Source organism: Macrobrachium rosenbergii, chromosome 18, assembly GCF_040412425.1.
Source record: "Macrobrachium rosenbergii isolate ZJJX-2024 chromosome 18, ASM4041242v1, whole genome shotgun sequence".
Lineage (NCBI taxonomy): Eukaryota > Metazoa > Arthropoda > Malacostraca > Decapoda > Palaemonidae > Macrobrachium > Macrobrachium rosenbergii.
In genome coordinates this window covers 16,709,234-16,735,733 of record NC_089758.1, presented here as the reverse complement: position 1 = coordinate 16,735,733, position 26,500 = coordinate 16,709,234, and the positions used below count along the sequence as shown (strand labels likewise).

The following is a 26,500-nucleotide window of genomic DNA, read 5'->3' as shown; positions in this document are numbered from 1 at the left end:
AGACGAATATATGAATAAAGACAAAACCCTTCGTGGATTTTGTCTTTTATATATATATATATATATATATATATATATATATATATATATATATATATATATATATATATATATATATATATATATATATATATATGCCACTGGGTACAAATATTTTAATAACTAAAGTGATGAGAGAGAGAGAGAGAGAGAGAGAGAGAGAGAGAGAGAGAGAGAGAGAGAGCATACTCTGTTAAATCTTTTCCTTCCGCTTTCCTTTCACATCTCCTAAGTTACAAAAATATTCGTACTCAGTGGCAAATAAATGAAAACTAAACAATAACCAGACACCTAATATGTGAGCACACTTATATCTTGACATCATACTCTTACCCCCCCTGGAGTGTGTTAACTTTCTAACTCCCAGAAGTCAGTTCAGAATGAGATTGTTTGCCCAACGCTTAATCTGCCATGACTGCAACCCATTACAGCTGACTAACCACCAAATTATTAATCTCACACGTCGTTTAACAGAGACCACATGAATTTTTTTGGGGCCAGGGAGAAGGGAATTTCATTTTCACTTACAAACTTGAATACAAATCAATTGGCGGTTATTCCTATAATGCCTTGTCCTCATGACTTCAGTATTTCTTAGACTTTAATGGGCCTTTATTACCCCTCATTACGGCATTATTAATAGCTTATATGAAGCAGTTTCCAAGACTGTACGATTGGCAACATAATTCCAATGGGTAGGTAATCAGCTGGACATGTGTCACGTTACGTGACTTTTCATTTGTGAGAGTAACGACATGATATCTCTTATCAGAGTCACGCAGGTTTCATGCGTGTACAACTACAGTTATATATTGATCAAGCTCTGCGGTATTTTTAGAGAGAAATAATTTTGCTTTCCTGAAACATGATATTTCGAAATACAGTGGGATATATTATGCTAAATACAGTAATCATGATTTACAACGATTTATAGCTTATCGTTCGGTCAACACAACCAGCAAGTTCTTCATTGGAGGGGTGGGTAGAGCTCTCGGCTAGCACGCTGTTGGCCCAGCGTTCGATTTTCCGACCGGCCAATGAAGAATTAGTGGAATTTATTTCTGGTGATAGAAATTTATTTCTCGTCATAATGTGGTTCGGATTCCACAATAAGCTGTAGGTCCCGTTGCTAGGTAACCAGTTGGTTCTAAGCCACGTAAAATAAATCTAATCCTTCGGGCCAGCCCTAGGAGAGCTGTTCATCAGCTAAGTGGTCTGGTTAAACTAAGGTATACTTAACTTAAAAATACAGCCAGCTGCTCTGTATAGTACCGAATTTAAATGCAAAGTAGAAATTGAAAATGATTTAAAATGGACCATTAGGATTAAAGACATTGATTTGATCGCTGACTTTATCCTTATTGGCTGATGTATAATTACTGTATGTGATATTCTATTCTGATATGCTTTTTATCAATTTGTCAGATGACCACACCATTCAAAATTTTATCATAAATACTCTTTTTATTCATTTCCTAAATGATATCACCGATTTCTATGATAAAACATTGAAAATTTTTATCCTAATTTGGGTACATGCTGTGACATTAAATCCTACCATCAATACATATAAAATATTTGGAAACGTCCGAAAGCTTTAATGATATGCATTGGTATTTGTCGACATAAAAAAAAAGTGGCAATTCCTATGGGTGCTCAACAAAGACCCGAAATTCTCCCATTGTTTGAACTTGAATTTCGAACTGGCAACCATTCACGTGCACTGATGAGATATTTTATCACCATTTGACAGAGATATTCTGTTTAGTGATAATTTATGCTAAAGTTCTCGAATTACAGAAATAAATCTCCCACAAGGGATGGCTCATTCTATGAAATATTCATACGATGAGCGGTTGGAGTTTTTGTTCGTAGGAATAATGGAATTAATCATGAAAAATCATTTCTAGCTGGAATAATTTTCATGATTAAAGTACTGATATATATATATATATATATATATATATATATATATATATATATATATATATATATATATATATATAGATAGATATAGATAGATAGATATAGATATAGATATATGAACATACATAAATATATTATGTGTGTGTGTATATATATATATATATATATATATATATATATATATATATATATATATATATATATATATATATATATATACATATATACTGTATATATGTATATATATACACAGTATATATATGTATATATTAAAAGATTTTTATCGAAAACACTTCTTCCTCTGGCAACTTTTGACTCCGAAAAGTAATATAATTTTAGTATTCGAAAGTATTTTAGGGTGAAGCTGCTAGCCTCACATCCTCCTATAACGATGCACAGGGGGGCTTATGTGCCGAAGGCCTCTGGAATTTCATGATGGTCGCCCATCCAGTTGCTGACCAAACCCATCGTTTTTTAACTTCGCTGATTAAACTACGGATAACGATTAGTTCAGGAAACGTGTTACTGGTATTGGCAGCATCAATCAACATTGAGTCTGGTCACTGACCTCTGAGGAATGCCACTGGCTGTTGGCATATAATCCAACTGAACGTCCGTGGGACAGGGAACGGTATTAGCAACACTCATCGGAATGATGTGCTGAGAAGCGAGAGAATAACACTCTCTCACTCTTATTCTTTTTCATTCTTGTGCTCATTTGCATTGCTTATGCTTCTACCATGCTTCATATTACTAATACAGTTCTCATAAACAAGCATCAGTAGTCTTTCACCCATCCGCAATGGCTTTAATACCCATATATATATATATATATATATATATATATATATATATATATATATATATATATATATATATATATATATATATATATATATATATATATTCTTCCCCAGCCCATTCAACATACATCGTCCTTTCTCCTTTGTTACTTTCCTTCTCATCTACACAACGACCACACTCTTGAAAACCTCAAGATCCGTCACACTTTATCACATGGAAGGATGGAATGGAAAGGAATATGAAATTTAGGCCAACGGCCAAGCGCTGGAACCTGAGAGGTCATTCAGAGTTGAAAGTAAAATCGAGAGTAACAAGGTTTTAACGGTGCAACCAAGGTCTTTGGGTGTAACAGAGGAACCCCTCGCACTTGCACTATGAAACAATTGTTAAGAGAGGCTGTTATGTAAAATGGAAGAAAGAATATGAACAGAGGTACAGTAAAAGGAATGGCAGAGGTCGCAGTTAGGGGCCGAAGGGGCGCTGCAAAGAACCTTAAGGAACGCCTACAGCGCAACGCGTGAGGTGCGCTGATGGCACTGCCTCCCTAGGGGGATGTGGGAGGATGCAGAGACCTGGAAATGTTTGGACAGAAGATGTACAAGTAATATAGGAAAGGAGGCTAATGTTGGTTCATCCTTAACTCAACAGTTTCAGTGTGAATGTGAAAGGGATTAAAGACCCACCCCCAACCCTCGGCTCCTTATTCTCAGTCACTCCCTGTTAGGAGAAACAGCATAATGTTAGAAAAGAACAAATGTGCGTGCACACATGCAATGTGTACGTTGTTGTACTTCAAGATGATTTGGTTGTTCATAATCGTATATTACCATTAAGCTTACCAAATAAAATCTACACATGAGTAAACATTGGTAGAGTTTAAACTAACATAAATATTAAACACACATACATAGGAACAGAGTTTCTCAACTACGCAGCTACTGATACATGAAATATCAAACACACACATTATGTGTATGTATATATATATATATATATATATATATATATATATATATATATATATATATATATATATATATATATATATATATATATATATATATATATATATATACACACACCAAACTTGCTCATAAAAGAACAAGCATGAGCCAAGACAAATATAAATATATATATAAATAAATTATATATACATACATATATATGTATAGATATATATATATATACATATATATATGTATATGTATATATACATATATATATATTTATATATTTATATTTGTGTCGGCTCATGCTTATGCTTTTATGAGCAAGGCTGGCATATGATTCCATACTGTTACCCAACAAACTGCAAAATGTATACATATTCTCGCATTACAAAACTTCACGAGTTGATCCGGGCACTGCACAACATAACCTAGCATCACAATAATGATCCAGAATTAAATATAATAGGAGGCAAACGGTCACTATTCATTTTACTTCCGATGCAATGTACCGAAGTCAACGGCTGGATTTCATGTTTATCTCCCGTTTGGCGCAATGCCGAATGTTGCAACGAAGCCCAACGTGAAACTGACGTGAGAGAAATAATAGTAACTCGGGTGACAGTTGAATCAGTAAGTTTGACTCGGTTTAACATTTCTGGTAATTTCGCTTCGAAACTATTATTCCCTTTTTTTTTACGATGACGTCACGCGTGAGTGCCAACGAATTTTGGTGAGTGGCAATACTGTAACCGATACTTCTCTTTTGTGGAAATAACAAAAAGACCCTTACGACTGTGTTTAAAGTAACAATGACTGCTACTGCTTTAAATAATAATAATAATAATAATAATAATAATAATAATAATAATAATAATAATAATAATAATAATAATAATAACGAAATCCGAGAGGATCAGATCTTTTTTGTCTTCTCCGGTTGGCAGTATGGTAGACATGACTCCTTGCAAAACGGTTTGTCTGCCCCGGGTGAGGCGGGGTAAGTAGGGGAACGGGAGGGTATGGGAGACATCTACCCTCCTCCCGCAAACCTGTTTGTCCGCCCCGAGTGGGTGCAGGCTAGGTAGGGGATCAGGAGAGTAAGGGAGACAGCAGCCACGGGTTCCAGCACGCGTACTAAGCGCCAACAAGCTCGTACCAATAATAATAATAATAATAATAATAATAATAATAATAGTAATAATAATAATAATAATAATGAAATTATTTTGTAAGAAACTTCAGAAAGTCCTGTGTGAATATCTATGACTTTTATGCACCTTCCTCCATTAACACCGCAGCTGTTGCCAAAAACAGTTATATTAATATTTTTTGCAATTCATCAAGGCCTCTACTCTGCACATTTCGTCGTGGTTTGCCTTGCTACAACGAACATACAGCTTTCAACTTTCAGTGATTACCTTTATTCAAATTCTCTTTTGAGGCGTCCGTTTGTGACAGTGGCAGATATAAACCTTAAAGTCAGTAAGAATCATGCAGACTATATGAAAAGCACTGAAATAAGGATATAAGTTCGTTGCTCAAACGATGATGAGGTCACCAAGGATGTATCATTCACCCCCTCTTTTTTTTCAGTTCTCACTGTTTATGCATCGCAAACGTGTTATTTCTGTACATTTTCAAAGGTTATGTGTTTGCAGAAATGTGAGCTTAGTCCTATAGTGTCTACGAAATGTAATTTCAAAAAACTGAGAGCCTTACTATGTGTATTAAACCAAGCAATTTTGCTTTAGAACATGTTCAACTATAACCTCCTTCATGAGGATCTGAACCGTGGGCCGCTGAAGAAGCAGTGGGGTAAAATTCTTACTGCACAGGGGAGATAGAAGAGCACATTTGATTCTCCTAGTATTCCACCTGTAACTGACCACAGTAGACAAGTAATGGTCTACTGCTCCAGGTTTGGTGGATCAAGTCAAGCACGGCAGACACACGTCTTTAGTTTTCTGAAAAAAAAAAAAAAAAAAAAAAAAAAAAAAACTATTGTGCCGGCTTTGTTAGTCCGTCCGCACTTTTTCTGTCCGCCCACAGATCTTAAAAACTACTGAGGTTAGAGGGTTGCAAGTTGGTAAGTTGATCATCCACCCTCCAATCATCAAACATACCAAATTGCAGCCTTGTAGCCTCAGTAGTTTTTATTTTATTTAGGTTGAAGTTAGCCATAATCGTGTGTCTGGCACCGGTATAGGTGCCAACAACATAGGCCACCACCGGGCTGTGGTTGAAAGTTTCATGGGCCGCGGCTGAGAGTTTCATACAGCATTGTATGGTGTACTGAAAACTCGATTGCGCCGAAGAGACTTCGGCGCATTTTTTACTTAATTTTTTTCCAAATGACGAAAGATTTTAAAATGAAGTGTCTATGGATGAATACTTTCTTAGTACGTGTGACTAGCAGAGCAGTAAAGACTGAAGTCGAGGTAGGATTTTGGTATAATAATTTTTTTATTAACTGAATGCTCCTTGCAATGCTGAAAAAACCACAAGGTAGTCATATTGCGGAGATCCCTTTTTCCAGGAATCATAGGGTATATATGTTCCTACATACATTTTTTCTGGGTATCTTTTTCAGGAATGACAAATAATCTTGAAAAAAATATTGAAGGGGTAACCCCATTACATTCCCACCAAGAGAATTAGGGGACCGCAAACCTCCTCTAAGGCTAAGCAATAAACCCCAGGCCATAAATGGCAACCCCACCCAAACCCGGCCACACTCCACGTACGCCCAAATTCAGCAGTTTCCTTACGAGGCCCGCCTTTGATAGTTTTTGAACACTATGTCGTAATCTGGCAAACGAACCGAACAAAAGATAAAACCTCTTTTCAGAAGTAATAAAAGTGTCACCAAGGAAGTTCTTCTTTCACATTATTCTTGTAAAGTAAATAATAACTCAATAGGAGGTAAAGGTTAGAACTTGTAATACCAACTATGACGATGTCCAGACTTCACTGCCATTCGACTTTGAGGTGTTAAATTATTGATAGAAAATGGTAACGATTCTTTCCCGAGTGTGAGAGGGAAGATAAAAACGAGTACACCAAGAATCAGATAAGACTACACAAAGCAGGCATCCTCTCTAGGTCTTATTCATCACGGCATGCGTGGCAGCCAATGAAAAATTCAGTGAACGGAAAACATCGAAGATCATTAAAGAATTCACTACTCTCTTTTTTTAAGAGAGAGAGGTGAGTATAAATGAATATATAAACACGAAAGAATGTAGAAATTATATCTTACGGTACGTTAGATATCAATGCAAAATTCACCATGTACAGAATAATGGAAAGCAATAGAACATGACTCATGTCAATAAACTTGGTCATCAATAAAGCCTTTGGCAAGCCAAGAACAAGGGAAGATGATGTATAATGTATTATCTGTCAATGAACTAAGACGGGCTACTGGTACGAAATACAGTAAGTGAAGTCTTGATAGATAACGAATGAAACTTTCAGTAAAACGTTGATTTTTGCTTTGACGTCAATCTAGTGAATAATGATCATTGATGAATAATGAACAACGCTGCCATCTGCATCTGTGCCAGGATATTAGTACAAAATTTAACAAATTAAACAAGGAAAATCAGAGGAAGAGTTGTAAGTTTAAAAACGATCAAATGCACATTATCATCATCATCATCAGCATTATCAACGTAATCATCATTATCATCCTAGCCTCTAACTCTGTGTGATGAAAGGGTCTCTGTATTTCTCTACCTATCGCTCTCCTGTGCTTTATCTTCCACAAGTCTCCACTGATCTCCAGTATCCCTTTTCGTAGTTCTCATCTCATCATTTCTGGATCTTCCAACTCTTTTGGTGCCCACAGTGGCTCAACTGACGTCATTAATTATTATTTTCCCATGGGTTGCGAAAGCAAATGCTCATCAACGAATGAAAATATTTTACGGTAAAACTTGAAATGACAACAAAGTCAGTTGATATAACAGTACAAAGAGTGACCAACTTACCTTTGACAGTGAACAGAACCATCATTACAAATTCCTTGATTTTCCTAATTGCATTGAGGAAAGGGTATGTGACCTCTGACGGTACACAGATCATTATTACAGATTCCTTGATTTGGATAAATTAGAAGAACGAGCTGGTATCTTACCTTTAACATTAAACAGAATCATTAATACCAATACCTTGATTCTGCTCAATTGGAAGAATGAATAGCTATCTTACCTTTGACGGGAAACAAAACCATGAATCCAAACTCCTAGATTTAGTTAAATCAGAAGAATGAAAGAGTATCATACCTTTGAAGTTAAACAGAACCGTTAACACAAACCCCTAGATTTAGCTAAATAAGAAGAAAAAATGGCTCTCTTACCTTTAACGGTAAACAGACCCATTATTAGAAATTCCTTAATCTTGCCAATTTAGAACAATGAAAGGGCATCTTTCTTCCGCGGGCAAACAGAGCTACCCTCTCAAATTCCAGGACAGAACACTACAGGAGCCCTTACCCCTGACGATGAGCTGCGCTATCCTGGACGTCAAGGCATCCTGGGCTGTGAAGGCAGAGGCTGTCACTTGGCATTCCCAGTCGCCGTCGTCGACTTCGCTGGCGTCCGATATCCTGATGGAACAGTCGCCGGCCATCCGGTCGCCGCTCCATTCGTACTTGCCGACGAACATCCCCTGGGGCTTAAACGGAAAATAACAAGAGCATTTTACTGCTGGGTTCAAGAAGAAGAATCTTAGAGAGATCTGATGTTGGGTGCTAAGGGAACATATATTGGAAATTGACACAGAGTTATGTTGATATCGTTTCACAGGCGGTCTCTGGGGGGGCTTATTCTTGAAATTGACATTTATCTTGTTTTTAACTTATTCTTGAAATTGACATTTATCTTGTTTTTAAACAGTTCCGTGCTTTATAAGGGAAATAACAAAAAGCTTTTTACCATTAGGCTAAGGAAGAAGAAATTTAGGGAGATCTGGTGTGGGCGCTATGGGAAATTCTCATGGCTATTGACAATGAGTTTCTTACTAGTATTTCACAAGTAGGTTTTGGCGCTTAACTTGAAATTAACATTTTATATTATTTTTAAACAGTTTCCTACTTTATATGGAAGTACAAAAAAGAGCATTTTACTCCTGGGGTAAGGAAGAAGAAATTTAGGGACAAAAGGTGTTGGGTATTAAAGGAAATTCTTATGCAAACTGACATTATCTTACTTTTACTTCACAGGCAGTCTCTGGGGCTTGATCTTGAAATTAAGTATATCTAATATTCATACAGCAATCCCAAAGGTTTTGTTGGGAAAATGAGAGCCCGCGTGTTAATTTTCTCCCGCATTCCTTAGAACTTATTCGGGAAAATGACCGTGTATATTATTCTTACCGTGTATATTATTCTTACCATTTCCCTCGCCTTCCTCGAGCAAATTATAGCGTACATGATTGTTTTGGAAAAGAGGATTAAAAATGTTACAGAATCTACGTACGTATTACGAGCGAGATCTGATGCACATTATGAGGTCAAAACAATAATTGGATTTGCTCGCTCTTAGATCTGAGTTGAATAACGATTGGCTGAATTGGTGCACGAGGAAATGTGTCTGTCGATTCAGTGTATGAATTATGCAAGTTATGATATTTTTTTTTTAAATGTACCCAAAATATTAGCTCTAACTACAAAATGGGTTAATCATTTTCAAAAGAAAGACTGCATCTCGGATAATTTGTCTTGTGACGTTGCCTAAAAATAATAGCCAGTGGTGAATACTATCTGTCAGCTATTAATAATTCTCTAGTCATAAAAAGAACGCAGTGAAAGAGAAACATATTTTCATACTTTGGAAATTCTCGATAAATCTTTTTTATGTAGGTTAGAAACAACGTTATAGGTGAAACATATGTAATACACTGATATGGATACAAAAGTAATCTATTCGATATCCAGGGAGCCAAGTGTATTAAATGTTCATAAAATAAAAATTATTCGACAAAAGTCTAAAGCTCTTTTTGACTGATAAATTACTGATCAACTCAAAGGCTTTTAACTCTATGTATCCATGATTTGTACAACCATTTTTATCCAGGTCATTAATGACAAATTAGCGTTAATCGGTGTATTTATTTGTTGAAGTGACTGAAATTATTAACAGTTATTACTCAACTATAATTGTAACGCAAAAAACATAAGAAATCTAACTACAGTTATTGTAGATAATGATGTGACTGGATTAAATGAGCATAAGTGTCACGGGAAAGTAAAATAATGTTCCCAAAAGAAAATATTTTATGTAATAATAATAATAATAATAATAATAATAATAATAATAATGGTACTAGTAGTTGTAGTAGTAGTAGTACCATTATTATTAATAAAATAGTTAAGTGAAATCAAATATTCATGTATTCCCTTTTTCATATATATATATATATATATATATATATATATATATATATATATATATATATATACATATACATATACATATATATATATATATATATATATATATATATATATATATATATATATATATATATATATATATATATATATAGCTCCTTAAATCTTATGCATATAACTGTAAACCTTATTTACGACTTTATGCAGCAAAAACCGCAATTGAAAAATTTAAGATATTGTCGAAATTTTCCCAGCAGATTGACGTAATAGATTTTATCTTCATTTTCCTAAATTTGTGGAAATGGCGGATGCCCACCAGTGATGAGATTGCACATTTATATATATATATATATATATATATATATATATATATATATATATATATATATATATATTATATATAAATATATATATGTATATGTATATACTGTATATATACATGTTTTTTTTGACGAGTGAATATTGTTTTTTGTGAGACTGCTTAGGAAGTAGGTGCGTGTTTTTGATTGTTCTATTGAGTTTATTTCGAGTAGTAATAGTAATAAAATGACAAAAAACGAACATGGACCATGTTAATACATAATATTCTCCCCTGACCTCTCCTCGCCTCCCCCCCCCCGCCTCTCTCTCTCTCTCTCTCTCTCTCTCTCTCTCTCTCTCTCTCTCTCTCTCTCTCTGTAAATATTCTTCAGCCTGAAGTTATATTCTTTAATTTAAAGTGGAAAACTTCCGGACTTTTCATTATTGTGCCAACGTTTAACCATAGTTTTCCTTATTTCGTCCCTTTTCAGTTTTCATAACACCAGCTTGAGCTTTAATCAGGGTAATTATAACAAAACATTAAATGTCTCCTTTCTTAATTGCTTTATATTATTTCCATTTACTACGCAAACTGGGAATTCTTAATAATAATAATAATAATAATAATAATAATAATAATAATAATAATAATAATAATAATAATAAACATGAACCATGTAAATGTATAAAATTCATTTCCAACTTATTCCGGCTCTCTCTCTCTCTCTCTGTAAATATTCTTCATCTTAAAGAGCTATATTCTTTAATCTTTAACCACAGTCTTCCTTTTTTTTTCCTTCTCAGTTTACATAACTGAATCTTGAGCTTTGATCAGGATAATTCTAACAAAACACTAAACGTTTCCTCTCTTGATAACCTTATAGCATTTCCATTCACAAAGCAAACCGAGAATTCTTAGCATTCAATGCATCCGTAACATACTCTGCGATAAGACCAAGAGCTGGCGCTTTTACTTAATCATTCCTCGTATTCAGCATCATCGCAGATAAAGTGGTTTTGGTATTCTCTTTGAAAGCGTTGCTTATGCCTCAGGGAATGAATAATGCCTTCGTAGAATGCCGTTCTTATGCCTTTTGATCATCACTGGGTGGACTGTTAGGCAGCTAATTTCTTGAGGTTTCCCTCTCTCATGCTCCATTAACAGTTTGTTTCGAGTTGGTTAATCGTATGTGTGCGTGTGTTTATGCATTCTTTCATACATACATATATTTATGTAAATATACATATACACACACACATATATATATATATATATATATATATATATATATATATATATATATATATATATATATATATATATATAGTAAATCTAATTCCGCCATGAGGGCTCTTACTCGGCCCAAAACCGTCAAGGATTGAACGGCGATCTAAACCGTTCCTCTTTCATTCCTGTTGCTGATTCTGCTCACTGGAAGTTAACACGGGCACACCAACCGTCCCTCATTCAACGTCCGGAATGGAGCATTTGAAGAGACGTGGAGCGTTTGGTGGGGAGAAACGGGAGCATTTCGGGAGCGGGCGAAAGAGCATTACGAGAATTCCTCCTGCGTGGCAGGCTGACGGTGAAGAGCAAGGGAGCCTCTGAACATCAAACGTCAGGAGGAGCTGTTGACTCACCTTCCCGTCCTTCTGCCATGAGCAGGTCCCTTGCTTATTGTATATCTTGCAGATAAGGACGGCGCTGCCGCCCGGGTTCACTTCTGTTCTGGAAGGCTCCTGGTTCCATTCCTGGATCGCTAGGCATACTGGAATAAAAAGAAAGAGAATAGTAAGTTGAGGTTTAGAATCTACGTTTATTGCTTAATTTTTTTTCACTCAATGTTTCTTTGTTTAAGTAGTTTCAGGCTTAGTAACTGTTTAATTCTTGATTTTATTCCTGGATTATTAAACATATTATTATTATCATTATTATTATTATTATTATTATTATTCACTTTGGCTATCAGTGATTTTTTACTGTAGGAATAGCTTAATAATTCCTCCCTTCCTAAACTGCCAAGCACACCAGAAAAAAAAAGGAGAGAGAGAGAGAGAGAGAGAGAGAGAGAGAGAGAGAGAGAGAGAGAGAGAGAGAGAGAGAGAGAGAGAGAGAGAGAGAGAGAGATTCATGATCTTGCGATTATTTTTCTGTCGCAATATCGTGCTCCAAATATAAGGAATTACTACCGATATTGTGCTACTTCCTACTTCCCAGAAACGAATCTTCGCAGTGCGATTCAATTTGTAATAAATGTAATTTAGCAACAGAAGGAATCCAGCAAAGTGTAGTCACGAAGGAATTGACAAATTGAGCAAAAGAAAGAGAAATGTCAAAATGTGCGTTACGGAAAAAGAGATTAAATTAAATAGAAGGAAGAATTTTACAGGGAAAAGGAATATCAAATTATGTTGAAGCGGAATGAGTAAGAAGTACAATGGTGAACGTAATTTATTTATAGAGATCTAATAAATGACGCAGAGGGAGAAAAAATGGTAAATAATGAATGGAGCAAAGATTTGCATAATGGAAGAGGTGAGTAAATGAATTAAGAAAAAGGGAACAAAAACTGTTAAAGAACAGAAAAAATGGATAAAAAGATAGCAGAACAATGAATACATACCACGGGTTTATTTTTCATGACGCATAACGAACCCATTTCGTCATGTAATGAGGATAATTTGAATTTCTTTGGAGTTTTTAAAGGAAAAAGATTGCACTTGTTCTGCGCGTTATGATATGCACTTATTCGCGGTAATCTTTATCAAGGAATGCATTTTCTTGTCTCAGGTGTGGGACGCAAAGGTCACAGACCCCAAGACCTTTTCAGATGGAAAGAGAAAAACCAAATATTACTCGAAAGGGGAGTAATTATTCCGAAGAGAGAGGAATCTTGAACTGAAAATAAAAGAAAACAGTATTTGATTTGAAGCAACGATTACTTAGAAAGATATTTTTAAATACAATGTTAGTGATAGAGGCAGGAACTAATAGTGTTTTTTGAAACGGTGACCTGAAATCTGTTAGACAGCTTGTTCATCTGACAGAAATAGCCAGCCATCTTGAACTTTCCTCAGCTAGCATCATTTCACATTTCTCTTTTAGTTTTAAAAGGATGGAGGAGCTTGCACATATTTAGAACCCTCCTGATTACTTACATAAGATTAAATACGCAATGATTATAAAAGACAGTATTGTTTAAGCTCACTCCAAGCCCCGAGAATTTGGCTGAATTTCGGAATGATATTCATCCGCCAAGAACCGTCCGGATATCAGCTAGTTACCTCGAAACCATCTCTGAGATCTGAGAGTGACAGCTTTCGGTTACGTGGACACGTTAACAGAACGCAGCCGGTATAGTTGGTTTCAGTACTCTCAAGGTTATTATTACCTTCCCCAAGAAGTTATGATTTTGATTTGAGTTGTTTGTTTGCCATTGGGTTTTATCTTTTGTCAGCAGCATTACGCAAAAAGTCTTGGACTGATTCTTGCGGAAATTTGACCACAGAATGGCCTTGGGACTGGCGATAAAAATTAGGGTTTGCGAGAGATTGGAAGGTAGCTTTCGTGGAATAGAAAGCTTTGAGGGGGTTTGATTGTGCATGCCTGGAGGAGATTTCGTGTCTCCGAACATTTTTCATAGTTAGTTTAACAAAAAGACCAGTCACATTTCAAGGCTCCAACAGGATTTGTTCTATAACGAGGTGAAAACCTTAGCAAGGTACGGTTGATGAAAAGTTAAATTGGACGACTCTGAAGAAAACTGTTGTTATTATCCAACCTCCGGGTCTAGTTGGAAAAGCTCTGAGGTCCCAAATAGGGTTATCAGCTCAGAACGGGAAAATTAATACAGAAGTGAAGAATAAACTATAAAAAAGAAGTTGTATAGAAAAAAAAATTAAGATGGAACCAATGAGGTATGTGACACTGCTCAACAAAAATGTATTTGCACATTATTTCAGTTTTAGCTGAAACAAAACCATGTAAAGAACTATGGTATTGAATGGAAGTAATGTTTACAAGGAGGGAGTACTCGAAGGAGGCTGCAATAAAAAAAATTTTCGAGGGTTTATTCTTATTTATTTATAATCCTTCATTTTAGTCTTGCAGTTGTCGATCAGTCGGAGTATCCAAGAGTCAAGTGTTTGTATATATAGGTGCGTTTTTAACGAACATTCCTCTCGATCTTATCAAAAGCTTTTACTGTAAATATTCCTTTTAATTTTGCTCTGTTGGCAACTGAGGTCGTGACATTGTACACTAACGCGAAACAAAGTTCTGCAATCTTGTGCAAGTCCTGGAAAACTACACAACCACTCTGGCCTTCTTTAGCTGCAGAACCCTCTTCTGTTATGCAGGACACCAAGAAAACTACAACAAATAAAAAAAACTATGAATAAAAACATGAATGAGTTGGCAATACTTTCAGTCCCTGTTGTGTATATTTTTTTCTCTTCCATTCTATGATTCTTTCCTGACCTGCCCCCGCCCCTTTCAAGCTGGAGAGAAAATTTTTTTTTTTATTTCAGTTCGACCAGGCAAACCGTTATTTCATATTTTTTTACGCGAAACCCAACGCAATGGGTAACCTAATCCCATCACATTTGAAACTACTGGTATTTAATTTTTAGATTAACATGCTTTAATTATTTAAAAAATGTCGTAACCTCATGATCCAGTCTACTAATACATTGGTAATAAAATATCGTGTTGTTCTTTGAGGGTAATACTTTTCCAAAACGTATTATTTCATTTCCTCTTCCTCACGAATTTGGTAACCAAATATTCATTTTACAAAGAATTATTAGCGATTTTTTTTTGTCAGAAAGTGAAAGTGAGCTTATACTTAGATCTTTTTAATTTTCTGTAAAAGAAAACTATTGTGCCGGCTTTGTCTGTCCGTATGTACCTTATTCTGTACGCACTTTTTTTCTGTTCGCACTTTTTCTGTCCGCCCAAAGATCTTAAAAACTACTGAGGTTAAAGAGCTGTAAATTGGCATGTTGATCATCCATCCTCCAATCATCAAACATACCAAATTGCAGCCCATAATCGTGCTTCTGGCAACGATATAGGGCAGGCCAGCACCGGGCAGTGGTTAAAGTTTCTGGGCCGCGGTTCATACAGCACTATACCGAGACCACCAGAAGATAGATCTATTTTCGGTGGCTTAGATTATACGCTGTAGCGGCTGTACAGAAAACTCGATTGCGCCGAATAAACTTAAGTGATCTTCGAAACGATAACGGTGATGATAAAATCTAGTGCTTATTTATCACCCAAGACTGTTTATTAAGGTCATTATAAGCGTGAGGAGGGGTAATTAAAACAGGCCTTCAGGTTATTAAACGTTTTTAGTTAAATGAAATCAAGATATCCACATTATTATTAGTGAACTACCAATCAATCCAGTACGAAAAAAAAACAAACAAGAGAATAATAAATAACAAAAGAGAAATTGCAAAGAAAAACGAGTACAGTAAAACCCTCAAAATACAAAATAGAACTAATGTGATTCATTTCTGGAAAAACAAAGCATTTGCACCCAGTCGGAAATCCTGAAGCTCCAGCGATTCATCTACAAGAATGCAAAGATCAGTCCATATTTTGTTTGTAACCGGAACTAACTTCTAAGAGAAAACTGTATGGTGCTGAGTGGAAGTGAAGTAAACAGGGAGGAAGTGCTTGAAGAAAGCTGCAAAAAAAAAAAAATAAATAAATCGAGGTCGTGTTTTTAATAAAGGTTTTTCTTCATTTTAAAATATTCTCAAACCCTCTCGAAAGCTTTTTATTTAAATGTCCTTTGTTTTAGTAGGTCAGTCGGCGTGGCCAGGAATCATCTGTGCGTGCATTTTTAATAAACATTCTCTTCAAAGTCTCACCGAAAGCCTTTAGAGTAAATATTTATTCCAGTTTTGCTCTGGAATTGTCTATGGAACTGGATTAGTCAGTAGTTATCCCACTAGCAACTTAGGTCCTGGTATCGTACACCGAAGTGAAACAACCGCTCGACGATATCATGCGAGTCCTTCTATAGCTACAGAACCCTCAGAAAACTACATCAAATAAAAAGGTATGAATAAAAAAAATATGAATGAAGTTGGCAACACTTTCAGTCCCTGTTGTGTTTATTTTTCTCTATCCATTCTCTGATTCTCTCCCGACCTTCCCCCTCCAAACTGAAGAGGATTTTTTTTTTCATTCCGCTTCGACCAGGCAAGCCGTTATTACATTTTTTTTTCCACGTGAAACCCAAAGCAATGGGTAACCTAATCCTACTGCGTTTGAAACTACTGGTATGCAATTTTTAGATTAACATGCTTCCCTGTGATTCTACGAATGTCGTAACCTCATCGTTCATTCCATTAACTAGATAAAAAAGAACTCACTGTAAGTTCACTTCCACTTAATGACCAAAAAAATTAATTATTCTTTCCTTGCAAAGTGAATACTGTGGTTACCAAATTCGCGAGGAAGAAATATAAATACTTTCTAAAAAGTATTACCTTGACCGAACAAGATATTCTATTACTAATTTTTCAGAAGAAATATAAATGCTTTTTAAAAAGTATTACCTTGACCGAACAAGATATTTTATTACTAATTTTTCAGAAGAAATATAAATGCTTTTTAAAAAGTATTACCTAGACCGAACAAGATATTTTATTACTAATTTTTCAGAAGAAATATAAATGCTTTTTAAAAAGTATTACCTTGATAGAACAACGAGATGTTTCATAACTAATTTTTCAAAGTGAAATCACTGCAGCTTTCTTAATTATGACTTACTGTCCATTCGCCACATTCGTTAATTTGCTTAAATCCTTTTCGAAACGATAACTATTAAACCAAAATTTAGCGTTGATTAATACCAAAGACTATTTATTGAGGCCATGATACATGTTGGGAGGAGTAACAGAAACAGCGTTTGATGTTATTAAACATGATTACACAAATTAAATCAAGATATCTAAATTATTATTATTATTATTATTATTATTATTAAAAAACTTTCATGAGGAGCTTCCTACAGTAGAGTAAAATATCCAGTTTCACAACAATGCAAAAACAGAAAGAAAAACAAATAAATATAAGGAAATCAACAAATAGGTAAATGCATCTTTCTTCAGGCTTTCTTCACGTTCCTGGATATTCAAAATTTGTAGCACAGATGAATACTCTGGTGCTGAGTAAGGAGTGGGCAGTGTGATCTGAATATACTTGAAGAATTTGTTTCACAAGTACCTGCAAATATTCTTGGCACACACTTATGTGTTAGTTGTTTTTCTTACTCTTTTGGGTACAATATTATTATTTTTATCATTGGTGTTGTTATTGTTGTTAATTTTGTTCAATATAATAAGTCCCAACTGCCTATTAAATTCCACATTTCCTATCAACTTCGGATCTAATTCTTACTGAAGCCCCTTAAAATTGGAGACGAGTATAGACTTAGGAGAAAGAACCCAAAAGACCATTTGCTGGTTAATTGAGAATGCTATTTATATCAAAGAAATGCATAGCACATGAAATAAGACTAATAAACAGATAAAAAACTAAATAAAACACAGTTATATACAAATAAAAACGCTAGTTGAGACAAGTGTAAAAATCGAGATTCAAGGCGATGGTACGTTACACTGGAAGCAGTATTTCAGACTCATAAATATTTGGGCCTCAACACCCATGGCACTATTTGGGAGTCTATCCAACAATTTGCAATGTCCTCCTCTATAAGCGTAAGATACATCCGTGTATTTATAATCCATATGTGAAAATCACATATAAATGAAACTTACGTTTAACTCTCGCAAAATCTAGAAAACAAAAATGCTGAGCAATTTAACGTACTGCATTTATCATAAGTATAATCCTATTGTATTAACAGTTGAATACTGCCGTTATTTTTGACGGGAGAGGTAAATAAATTGTTAAAAAAATACAGTGGGACATCGTTGCTCCTTAGCACAATATCGATGAGAATATTCTGCAAAAGGTTGCTTATGAAGGTAAAAAAAAGTTAAGTATATCTTAGTTTAACCAGACCACTGAGCTGATTAACAGCTCTCCTAGGGCTGGCCCGAAGGATTACATGTATTATACGTGGCTAAGAACCAATTGGTTACCTAGCAACGGGACCTACAGTTTATTGTGGAATCCGAACAACATTATAACGAGAAATGAATTTCTATCACCAGAAATCAATTTCTCTGATTCTTCATTGGCCGTCGGAGAATCGAACGCGGGCCAAGCAGAGTGCTAGCCAAGAATGATACCCACTTGTCCAATGAGGAGTTGTATGAAGGTGAAAGGCATATAATATTATGAAACGTAATAGGTGAAGTTGTCTGCTGAAGTAGACATTATGAAAAACTGGACGAATGATTAAGATTCTCCGGCAACGTAATATGAGAACCCACTGGGACTTCTGAAAGATAGAGGCCCCCCCCCAAAAAAAAAAAAACCTACTGACGATGGCTTACGTCAAAATTACTATTTCGAGGAATTCTGTGAGGCTACATTCATCAAGTAAATAAAAAAGAAAGGAAAGACACTGGTAAGATAAGATAATCAAAACATGCAGCACTATTTATATCATGTCTATAGTGTAAGAGGCATTATCAATCATGTACACGTTTTTTTTTTCTTTTGCAACATAGAATATAATGACTAGTTCTCAAGCGCAGTGAAAACAAAACATAGAGGTCGAATGTAATTCATGTAACGTCAGATAATCAGTATCGTCGATTCCCATGTTTCCTACAAACAACGATTTATCGACAGGAGGCACAGCAAGAGCTCAGTCAATCAATAAGGTCATGGTTTGGCTGAAGTTCAGCTTCAACTTCCATCACATAAACGTTTATTCCTAAAGGTTTCATGAAGTAACCGCCGCGTGTTCCTCAAAGTTGGTTAATATAATCTGTTTTTTTGGGATTGACTTAAATACACACTGACAATATTGGGCAAGAGTCTATCTTGCTTCTGATTGGTCGATGAACTGTAGCTGCAGAGAGTAAGGGAAATGTCTGTTTAAGAATTTACAACTACAGTATTATGGCAGTCAATAAAATTATATTAACGTCAATATCCTTTTATGATTTTGCTAACTAACAAAGCAACAAAACCAACGATTGCACATTCCATGAATAAAATAAAGCAAGTTAGAAATACACGTGCGTACAAATTTCAGTGAAGAGTCTCCTCTGTCAACCACGATATCAGCAGTGCGTGTTACAGCCACTTCCTAACAAAAAACAGAATGCAGTTTCACAGTGTTATCTAATAAGCAGGAGAGAGCAAAAGTGCTGCTTGCAAATAAGGATGTTTGTAACTTGGTGTAACTATGATGGGCGAGACTTTTCCTTCTTTTTTTGCAGGGGCAGAGGGTGCAGTTTGCTTTCAAATTATCATGAAAATGTGCCTGATAATTCCTGAGTAAATCAATGACTTTTCAACCACAGTCGCATACGGACAATAGCAACGTACACACACATCCATACCATCAAAAACTATATAGGTACAGTACGTATAGAATCAAAAACAAACACACACACGCTCACACATACATATACATAATATATATATATATATATATATATATATATATATATATATATATATATATATATATATATATATATATATATATATATATATATATATATATATATATATATATATATATATATATATATATATATATATATATATATATAGAGAGAGAGAGAGAGAGAGAGAGAGAGAGAGAGAGAGAGAGAGAGAGAGAGTGAGGGTGGAGCGCAGATCTGCAGACGTGTTTTGTTTGTAATGGTCATTTTTTTTACGATCCCGTAGTTTTTCGTTCATGGAAGTCAAATGAATTTTTGGTAAAGGAAAAATGATACAGTATTTTTGAGAAGAATTCTTATCTCTAAGATAAATTCCACTTCCCCGCCGACTACAATGAACTCCTGCCTTTAAAAAAAAAAAAAAAAAAAACCTGTTGGAACAGATGTGTAGAGCTCAGGAGAATCTGCTTTTAAAGTAAAATAAACAAAAAGAAAATAGCAGATTGTATGAAGAATATTACCTCAAATTAATATTCATTATAGCTATGGCAATTTTTCTATTGCGTTCATTGATGCCAGCAATAAATGTATAGAAAATTGACAGTAGAATTTTTAACATGAATGAAATAAATTCCTCTCTCTGGGCAAAGATGATTACCTCAGATTTCGGATTCATGAAAACCAGGGCCATTGTTTGATTAACTTTCGGTCTGCTGCAATAAATCTAAGCAGAGCCCATTCGAAACGGCAGAAAATCCTGATTTGATCTTTATTTTTCGCAAAGGCTCGACGTTGAAATAATTCTTCTATATAATCGAACTGATGGAATATCCCCATTGCTCTGAAATTCACCCACGACTGAAATTAATACAAGGACTGGGGTAAACTGATTTAATTTTCCTTTCACTTCTTTCATTTTTTGTTTAGTTGAGAAAAATGGATTCCAAACCTTCCATGGGAATTTTTTTTTTTTTTTTTCCAGGGTCTTGTAGTTGTTTGCAGAATTTTAGTTTCATTTTTTTTTGAGGTTTTTTTATCCAGACGAAATCACGGAACTATTGGCCAGGAAAGTTTTCTTCGCGATATTTTCATTTTTTTTTCCTTTCGGTGCAGAATCATTTTTTCTAAAATCTCGGGCAGATTTTGTGATGGGTTATGTTGCAGGTTTTTCACTTCGCACACATACAAAACTCACACACACACACACACACACGCATACACAAAGACAAAAACCAAAGTCCTTAACTAAGAACAAGAATCACAAGGGGGAATAAAGCACAATTTTCATATCATTACTCTCTTTTTCGCTCTATTTCTTTCACACAAGCGATCCAACTATTTTGATGATCTAAAATAATGATAAAAATACGGCAACTGAAAATACTGCAACAATTCATCGTGCACTGGAAGGTAATCTTCCAATAGTCTTTGCAATATCTGTCATTTTTTCTTTATATCTATTTTCCTTCACTCTTCACGCAAAATTCCATAAAGAGAACTTTCCTTCTGAAAGGAAAACGGGGTAAAAAAACTAACTCGAATTCCAAAAAACCGTTAAAAAAATTAGCCCTGTTCCTCTTCCACTTCTCACTCTTCCTCCTCCTCTTCTTCCTCCCCTTCTTTCATTTGTGATCTCTTTTCCTCCTAAGTTCCGAGACGGGACCATTAAACCAACTTTGATTTCTTATGCCGTAGGATATAAGTCTCTTTAAGTATGAGTACGGGAGGAAACCCTATTCCTCCGTGTGACTGACGGCTGAGAAATTTGCCCAGTAGATAACAGACGTATTGCATGACTCGCAGAGACGGGCAGATTATACCTTGATCATAGTTTGTACTCAGGAGGATGACTGTTTCCTTTGTGCATTTAACGGCTCATAGGATGACTGAATGGATGACGGGCAATTTAAGATGCTACAGATACGGACAAATTATGAATACTTTCCTTCATTTTATGAAGGCCAATAGATAGCTGTTCTTTCGATTTCGGAATTAAGATTGTATATAAATTTTTCTGTTTCCTGTTATTCTTGGAAGACTTCGATTAAATATTTTATATATATATATATATATATATATATATATATATATATATATATATATATATATATATACACACATACTTGCTTGCACACACACACACACACACACACACACACACACACACACACACACACACACACATATATATATATATATATATATATATATATATATATATATATATGTATATTCAGAGAGAGAGAGAGAGAGAGAGAAGAGAGGAACAAGGGAAGGTGCTTACATACGTAGAAGCGTTTTGTTTGCACGGGTCAGATTTTCACGACCCCGTCTTATTTCGTTAACAGAGGTAAAATGAATTTTAGGCCAAGAAAAAATAATGATACAGTATTTTTGAGGAGAATTCTTAATCTTGAGAGAAAGTTCTCTTCTCCTCCGATCAAAGTGAACTCTTCCTTAAAAAAAGAAAACTTTTGCAACAGATGTGTATAGATTATGATACTTAGATTTCAATGGAATAAAAATTAGGAAATCGCCGCTTGTATGAAGTAAATTACCTCGAATTAATATTCATTACAGCAATGGTCATTTTCCTGTTAAGCTGGCAATGAACTGAAATTAATATGACAGTAATGTTTTAAAAATTAATTAAATAAATTCCTCTCTCTGGGCAAAGATGATTACCTCGGATTTCAGATTCATGAAAACCAGCCCATTGTTTGATTAACTTTCGGTCTGCGGCAATAAATCTAAGCAGAGTCCATTCGAAACGGCAGAAAATCCTGATTTGATCTTTATTTTTCGCAAAGGCTCGACGTTGAAATACTTCTTTTATATAATCGAACTGATGGAATATCCCTGTTGCTCTGAAATTCACTCACGACTGAAATTAATACAAGGACTGGGGTAAATTGATTTCACTTTCTTTTTCTTTTATTTTATTTTCTGTTTAGCTGAGAAAAACGGAATCCAGACCTTCCCTGTTTTTTTGTTTTTTTTACTCCCAGGGTCTTGTAGTTGTTTGCAGAATTTTAGTTTTATTTTTTTAAAGTTTTTTTTTTTTAGTCAAGCGAAATAACGGAACTATTGGTCACGAGAGTTTTCTTCGTGTATACTTTCATTTTCTCTTTCAGTGCGGGATAATTTTTTCCCTTAACCCAGACTTATCTATTGGCATGTTATTTTCCAGTTTTGTCGAATTCGCGCGCGCGCACGCACACACACACACACACACAAACACACAAGACAAACACCAAAGTGTTAACTAAGAATAGGAATAACAAATGAAATGACATTATTTTTCTTTCATTATTCTTCCTATTTTCATTCCATTTCGTCCCTTCAGGCGATCTGAATATTTTGATATAGCTAACGTAATAATAAAAAAAAAAACCCGCAACTAACACTACTGCAACAATTCATCTTATAGTCCTAGGGATTTTGCTAGATCCATTGCATTTTTCTGTATTCTATTTTTTCACTCTTCATGCATAATTCCACTAAAAGAACTTTCTTTCTGAAAGGAAAACGGCACAAAAAACTAACTCGAATTCCAAAAACCGAAAAGAAAGTTAGCCCTGTTCTTCTTCCACTTCTCCTTCCTCCACCTCCTCCTCCTCTTCTTTCTTCTTCTTCTTCTTCTTCTTCTTCTTCTTCTTCTTCTTCTTCTTCTTCTTCTCATCTTTCATTTATGATCTCTCCCACCTAAGTTCCGAGATGGGATCATTACAATAACTTAAAATTCTTATGCAGTAGTTTCCTCAAGTCTGAGTTCGAAGAGGATACCATTTTCTCCTGTGCTTGACGGCTCAGAAATTTGCCGAGAGGATAACAGACGCAGCACACAACTCACAGAGACGGGCAGATTATAACTTGATCAGAGTTTGTACTCAGGAGGATAACTGTTTCCTTTGTGTAGTTGACGGCTCACAGAACGGCTGAATGCATGGCGGGCAGAGTATGAATGCTATTTTCATTTCATACAGACCAAAAGATGGCTAGTCCTATGATTTCAATATTATGCCTATATACAAGCTTTTCTATTTGCAACTATTCTGGGAAAGTTTATTTATATATATATATATATATATATATATATATAATTACATTTAAATACAGTATATATATATATAATGTATATATATATATATATATATATACATATATATATATATATATTATATATTTATATACAGTATATAATATATATATATATATATATATATATATATATATATATATATATATATATATATATATATATATATGTATGTATATATGTATATATACATATGCATATAAATACATATATATTAAATATCTATATATATATATATATATATATATATATATATATATATATATATATATATATATATATATATATATATATATATATATATATATATATATATATATATATATTACACATGTATGTACAGTATGTATGTATGCATATATACATATAAACATTCTTATCAGGATATTACTATTTCATATTTGTACAGTAAGTGAAACTAAGCGCTTCCTTAGAACCACGGAAGTAATGACCTGCTACTGGAGGCGAATTTTGAATCTGACTATCAGCGAGTGGGGAAGGCCTTTCGAATTACGGGAAATATCATTAAGGCAGAATTCAAAGTGAACCGTGACACAGGGGTTATGGCATCCCGCCCTTGCTTCAGTCTTTATTAACATTCTATTATGTGAAAATCACGAGTCTATTTATTCAGAGCGAGGAAAATTAAAGAATGTTATTAATAAAACTCGCTCCCCCCGTCTTTGTCTCTAGTTTAGATGGTAAAAATTAAAGTTAGTAACTCGGTGTTTTTCTCCAACGACTTTTCAGCCACTTTGATGTTCACATTTTGTTCATAATTTTTCGAGTTCTACGGATAAAAAGGTGTTTAGGAATTTTGTTACTTTGTACGTTGATGAAACGTTTTCTCATAAAAGCGATTCTATTTTTCACTCGGAAATTTCCGCGCTGTAGCAATAAAGGTAACGTTGATGTGAATATTTGCATATTTACTTACACAGGGTATGTGCATGTATGTGTGTATGTGTATATGTATGTATGTATATATATATATATATATATATATATATATATATATATATATATATATATATATATATATATATATATATATATATATATATATATATATATATATATATATATATATATATATATTCATATACACATACATATACATATATAAATTTATATATACATATGTGTGTGTGTGTATGTATATATATATATATATATATATATATATATATATATATATATATATATATATATATATATAATATAATTGTATAGATCAATTTATAAAAGGAGTAATATCAGTGGGATTTTGAGGTTATATAACCTTCGGTTCCAGGCAGCCTCAAAATTCAGTTACAGTCGGACCTCATGGGAATTCCCTATTACTTTTCACTCATATCCATCATTGGAGCTCAATTAATTTGCTAAAAGATCCATTGTTGAGCTTTTATACTGGAACAACATGTAAATAGTATGGGAATATGGAAGGAAAAAAGCTATCAGGCACCTGAGTTAAAATATACTTGCCTCCAGTAATTACATGCAATCAAGGTTTGACTGTTATGTAATGGTACTGAGATGACAATTCCATTGTTATTTGGGAAGTAATTTGATTCCTTAAGAATAAATAACACACATGGGCTCTAAACAGAAGGAAAATCCTCTTTACTGTTTCTTTATAATTTTCGCATTCTTAACTGCGTTACAACATAGCGGTAAAACATTAATGACATGCGACATTCCCGTATCACGAGTGTTATGAAGATGTTTTTCAAATATAAGCGGAAATTATGCAGGCTTGCATAATGCATGGTAATGAGCCGTTGCGTTTGATCTCCTGCCAGGATGTTTGTTTATGGGTATTAGGCCTCTTCATCACCAAAACAAAACAGGAAAAAGTATTCTTTGCCCCTACAGGCTCTGTAGATTAAATTTCAAAGGAAGAAATAGCATATTTGTTGTGTTTCTTTTATTTTTAGCCTACTGCAATATAAGTTGAAATAGATTATGGCCGATGAATGGCTTTTTATACCAACGAAACGTTAAGAGAATCAATTAAAAGTCAATTTAAAAAGTTCGACACCATTCAAAGACAATGCAAGACCTTAGCATATAATGAGTTAGAATTTTGGTCTAATATATTCTTTCCCTTCTTTGGTTCTAAAATTTGTCTTTTTTTCGGCTTTAGTTTTTGGATTTGGTTTTTAGTTTTCTTGCACTCCATGGGGAGATTGATTCTCTGGTGTCACGCCATAAAGAAGGAAAGTATTATGGATAAAAATGTTTTAATGTCCTTATCCATACCGAGTGTAACCAAGTTCAGATACAAAAGGAACAAGGTCGAGGTAATCATGTGAAGTTTAAAGAACTGAACGACTGATTAATTATAGTACGCTGGCTGATCATCAACTCATCATCATTTACAGACCTGCATGTGCCTCGACTTATGGCTGGTTATATTCATAATTTTGCGTATTC

The 26,500-nt window shown here is 34.4% G+C and overlaps 1 protein-coding gene across 5 annotated transcripts in view; it reads right to left on the bottom strand.

Annotated features, from left to right (window-relative positions):
• Positions 1-26,500, bottom strand: part of LOC136848150 (kin of IRRE-like protein 3) — a 285,171-nt gene that overhangs the window by 53,902 nt on the left and 204,769 nt on the right. For all 5 annotated transcript variants that reach the window (XM_067120428.1, XM_067120429.1, XM_067120424.1 and 2 more), the window contains 2 exons: positions 12,055-12,182; positions 8,216-8,396 (listed from right to left, as the gene is read on the bottom strand). In XM_067120428.1, coding sequence (XP_066976529.1) covers positions 8,216-8,387 — 172 coding nt within the window. In that variant the 5' untranslated portion in view covers positions 8,388-8,396; positions 12,055-12,182. The remainder of the gene's footprint in view (positions 1-8,215; positions 8,397-12,054; positions 12,183-26,500) is intronic.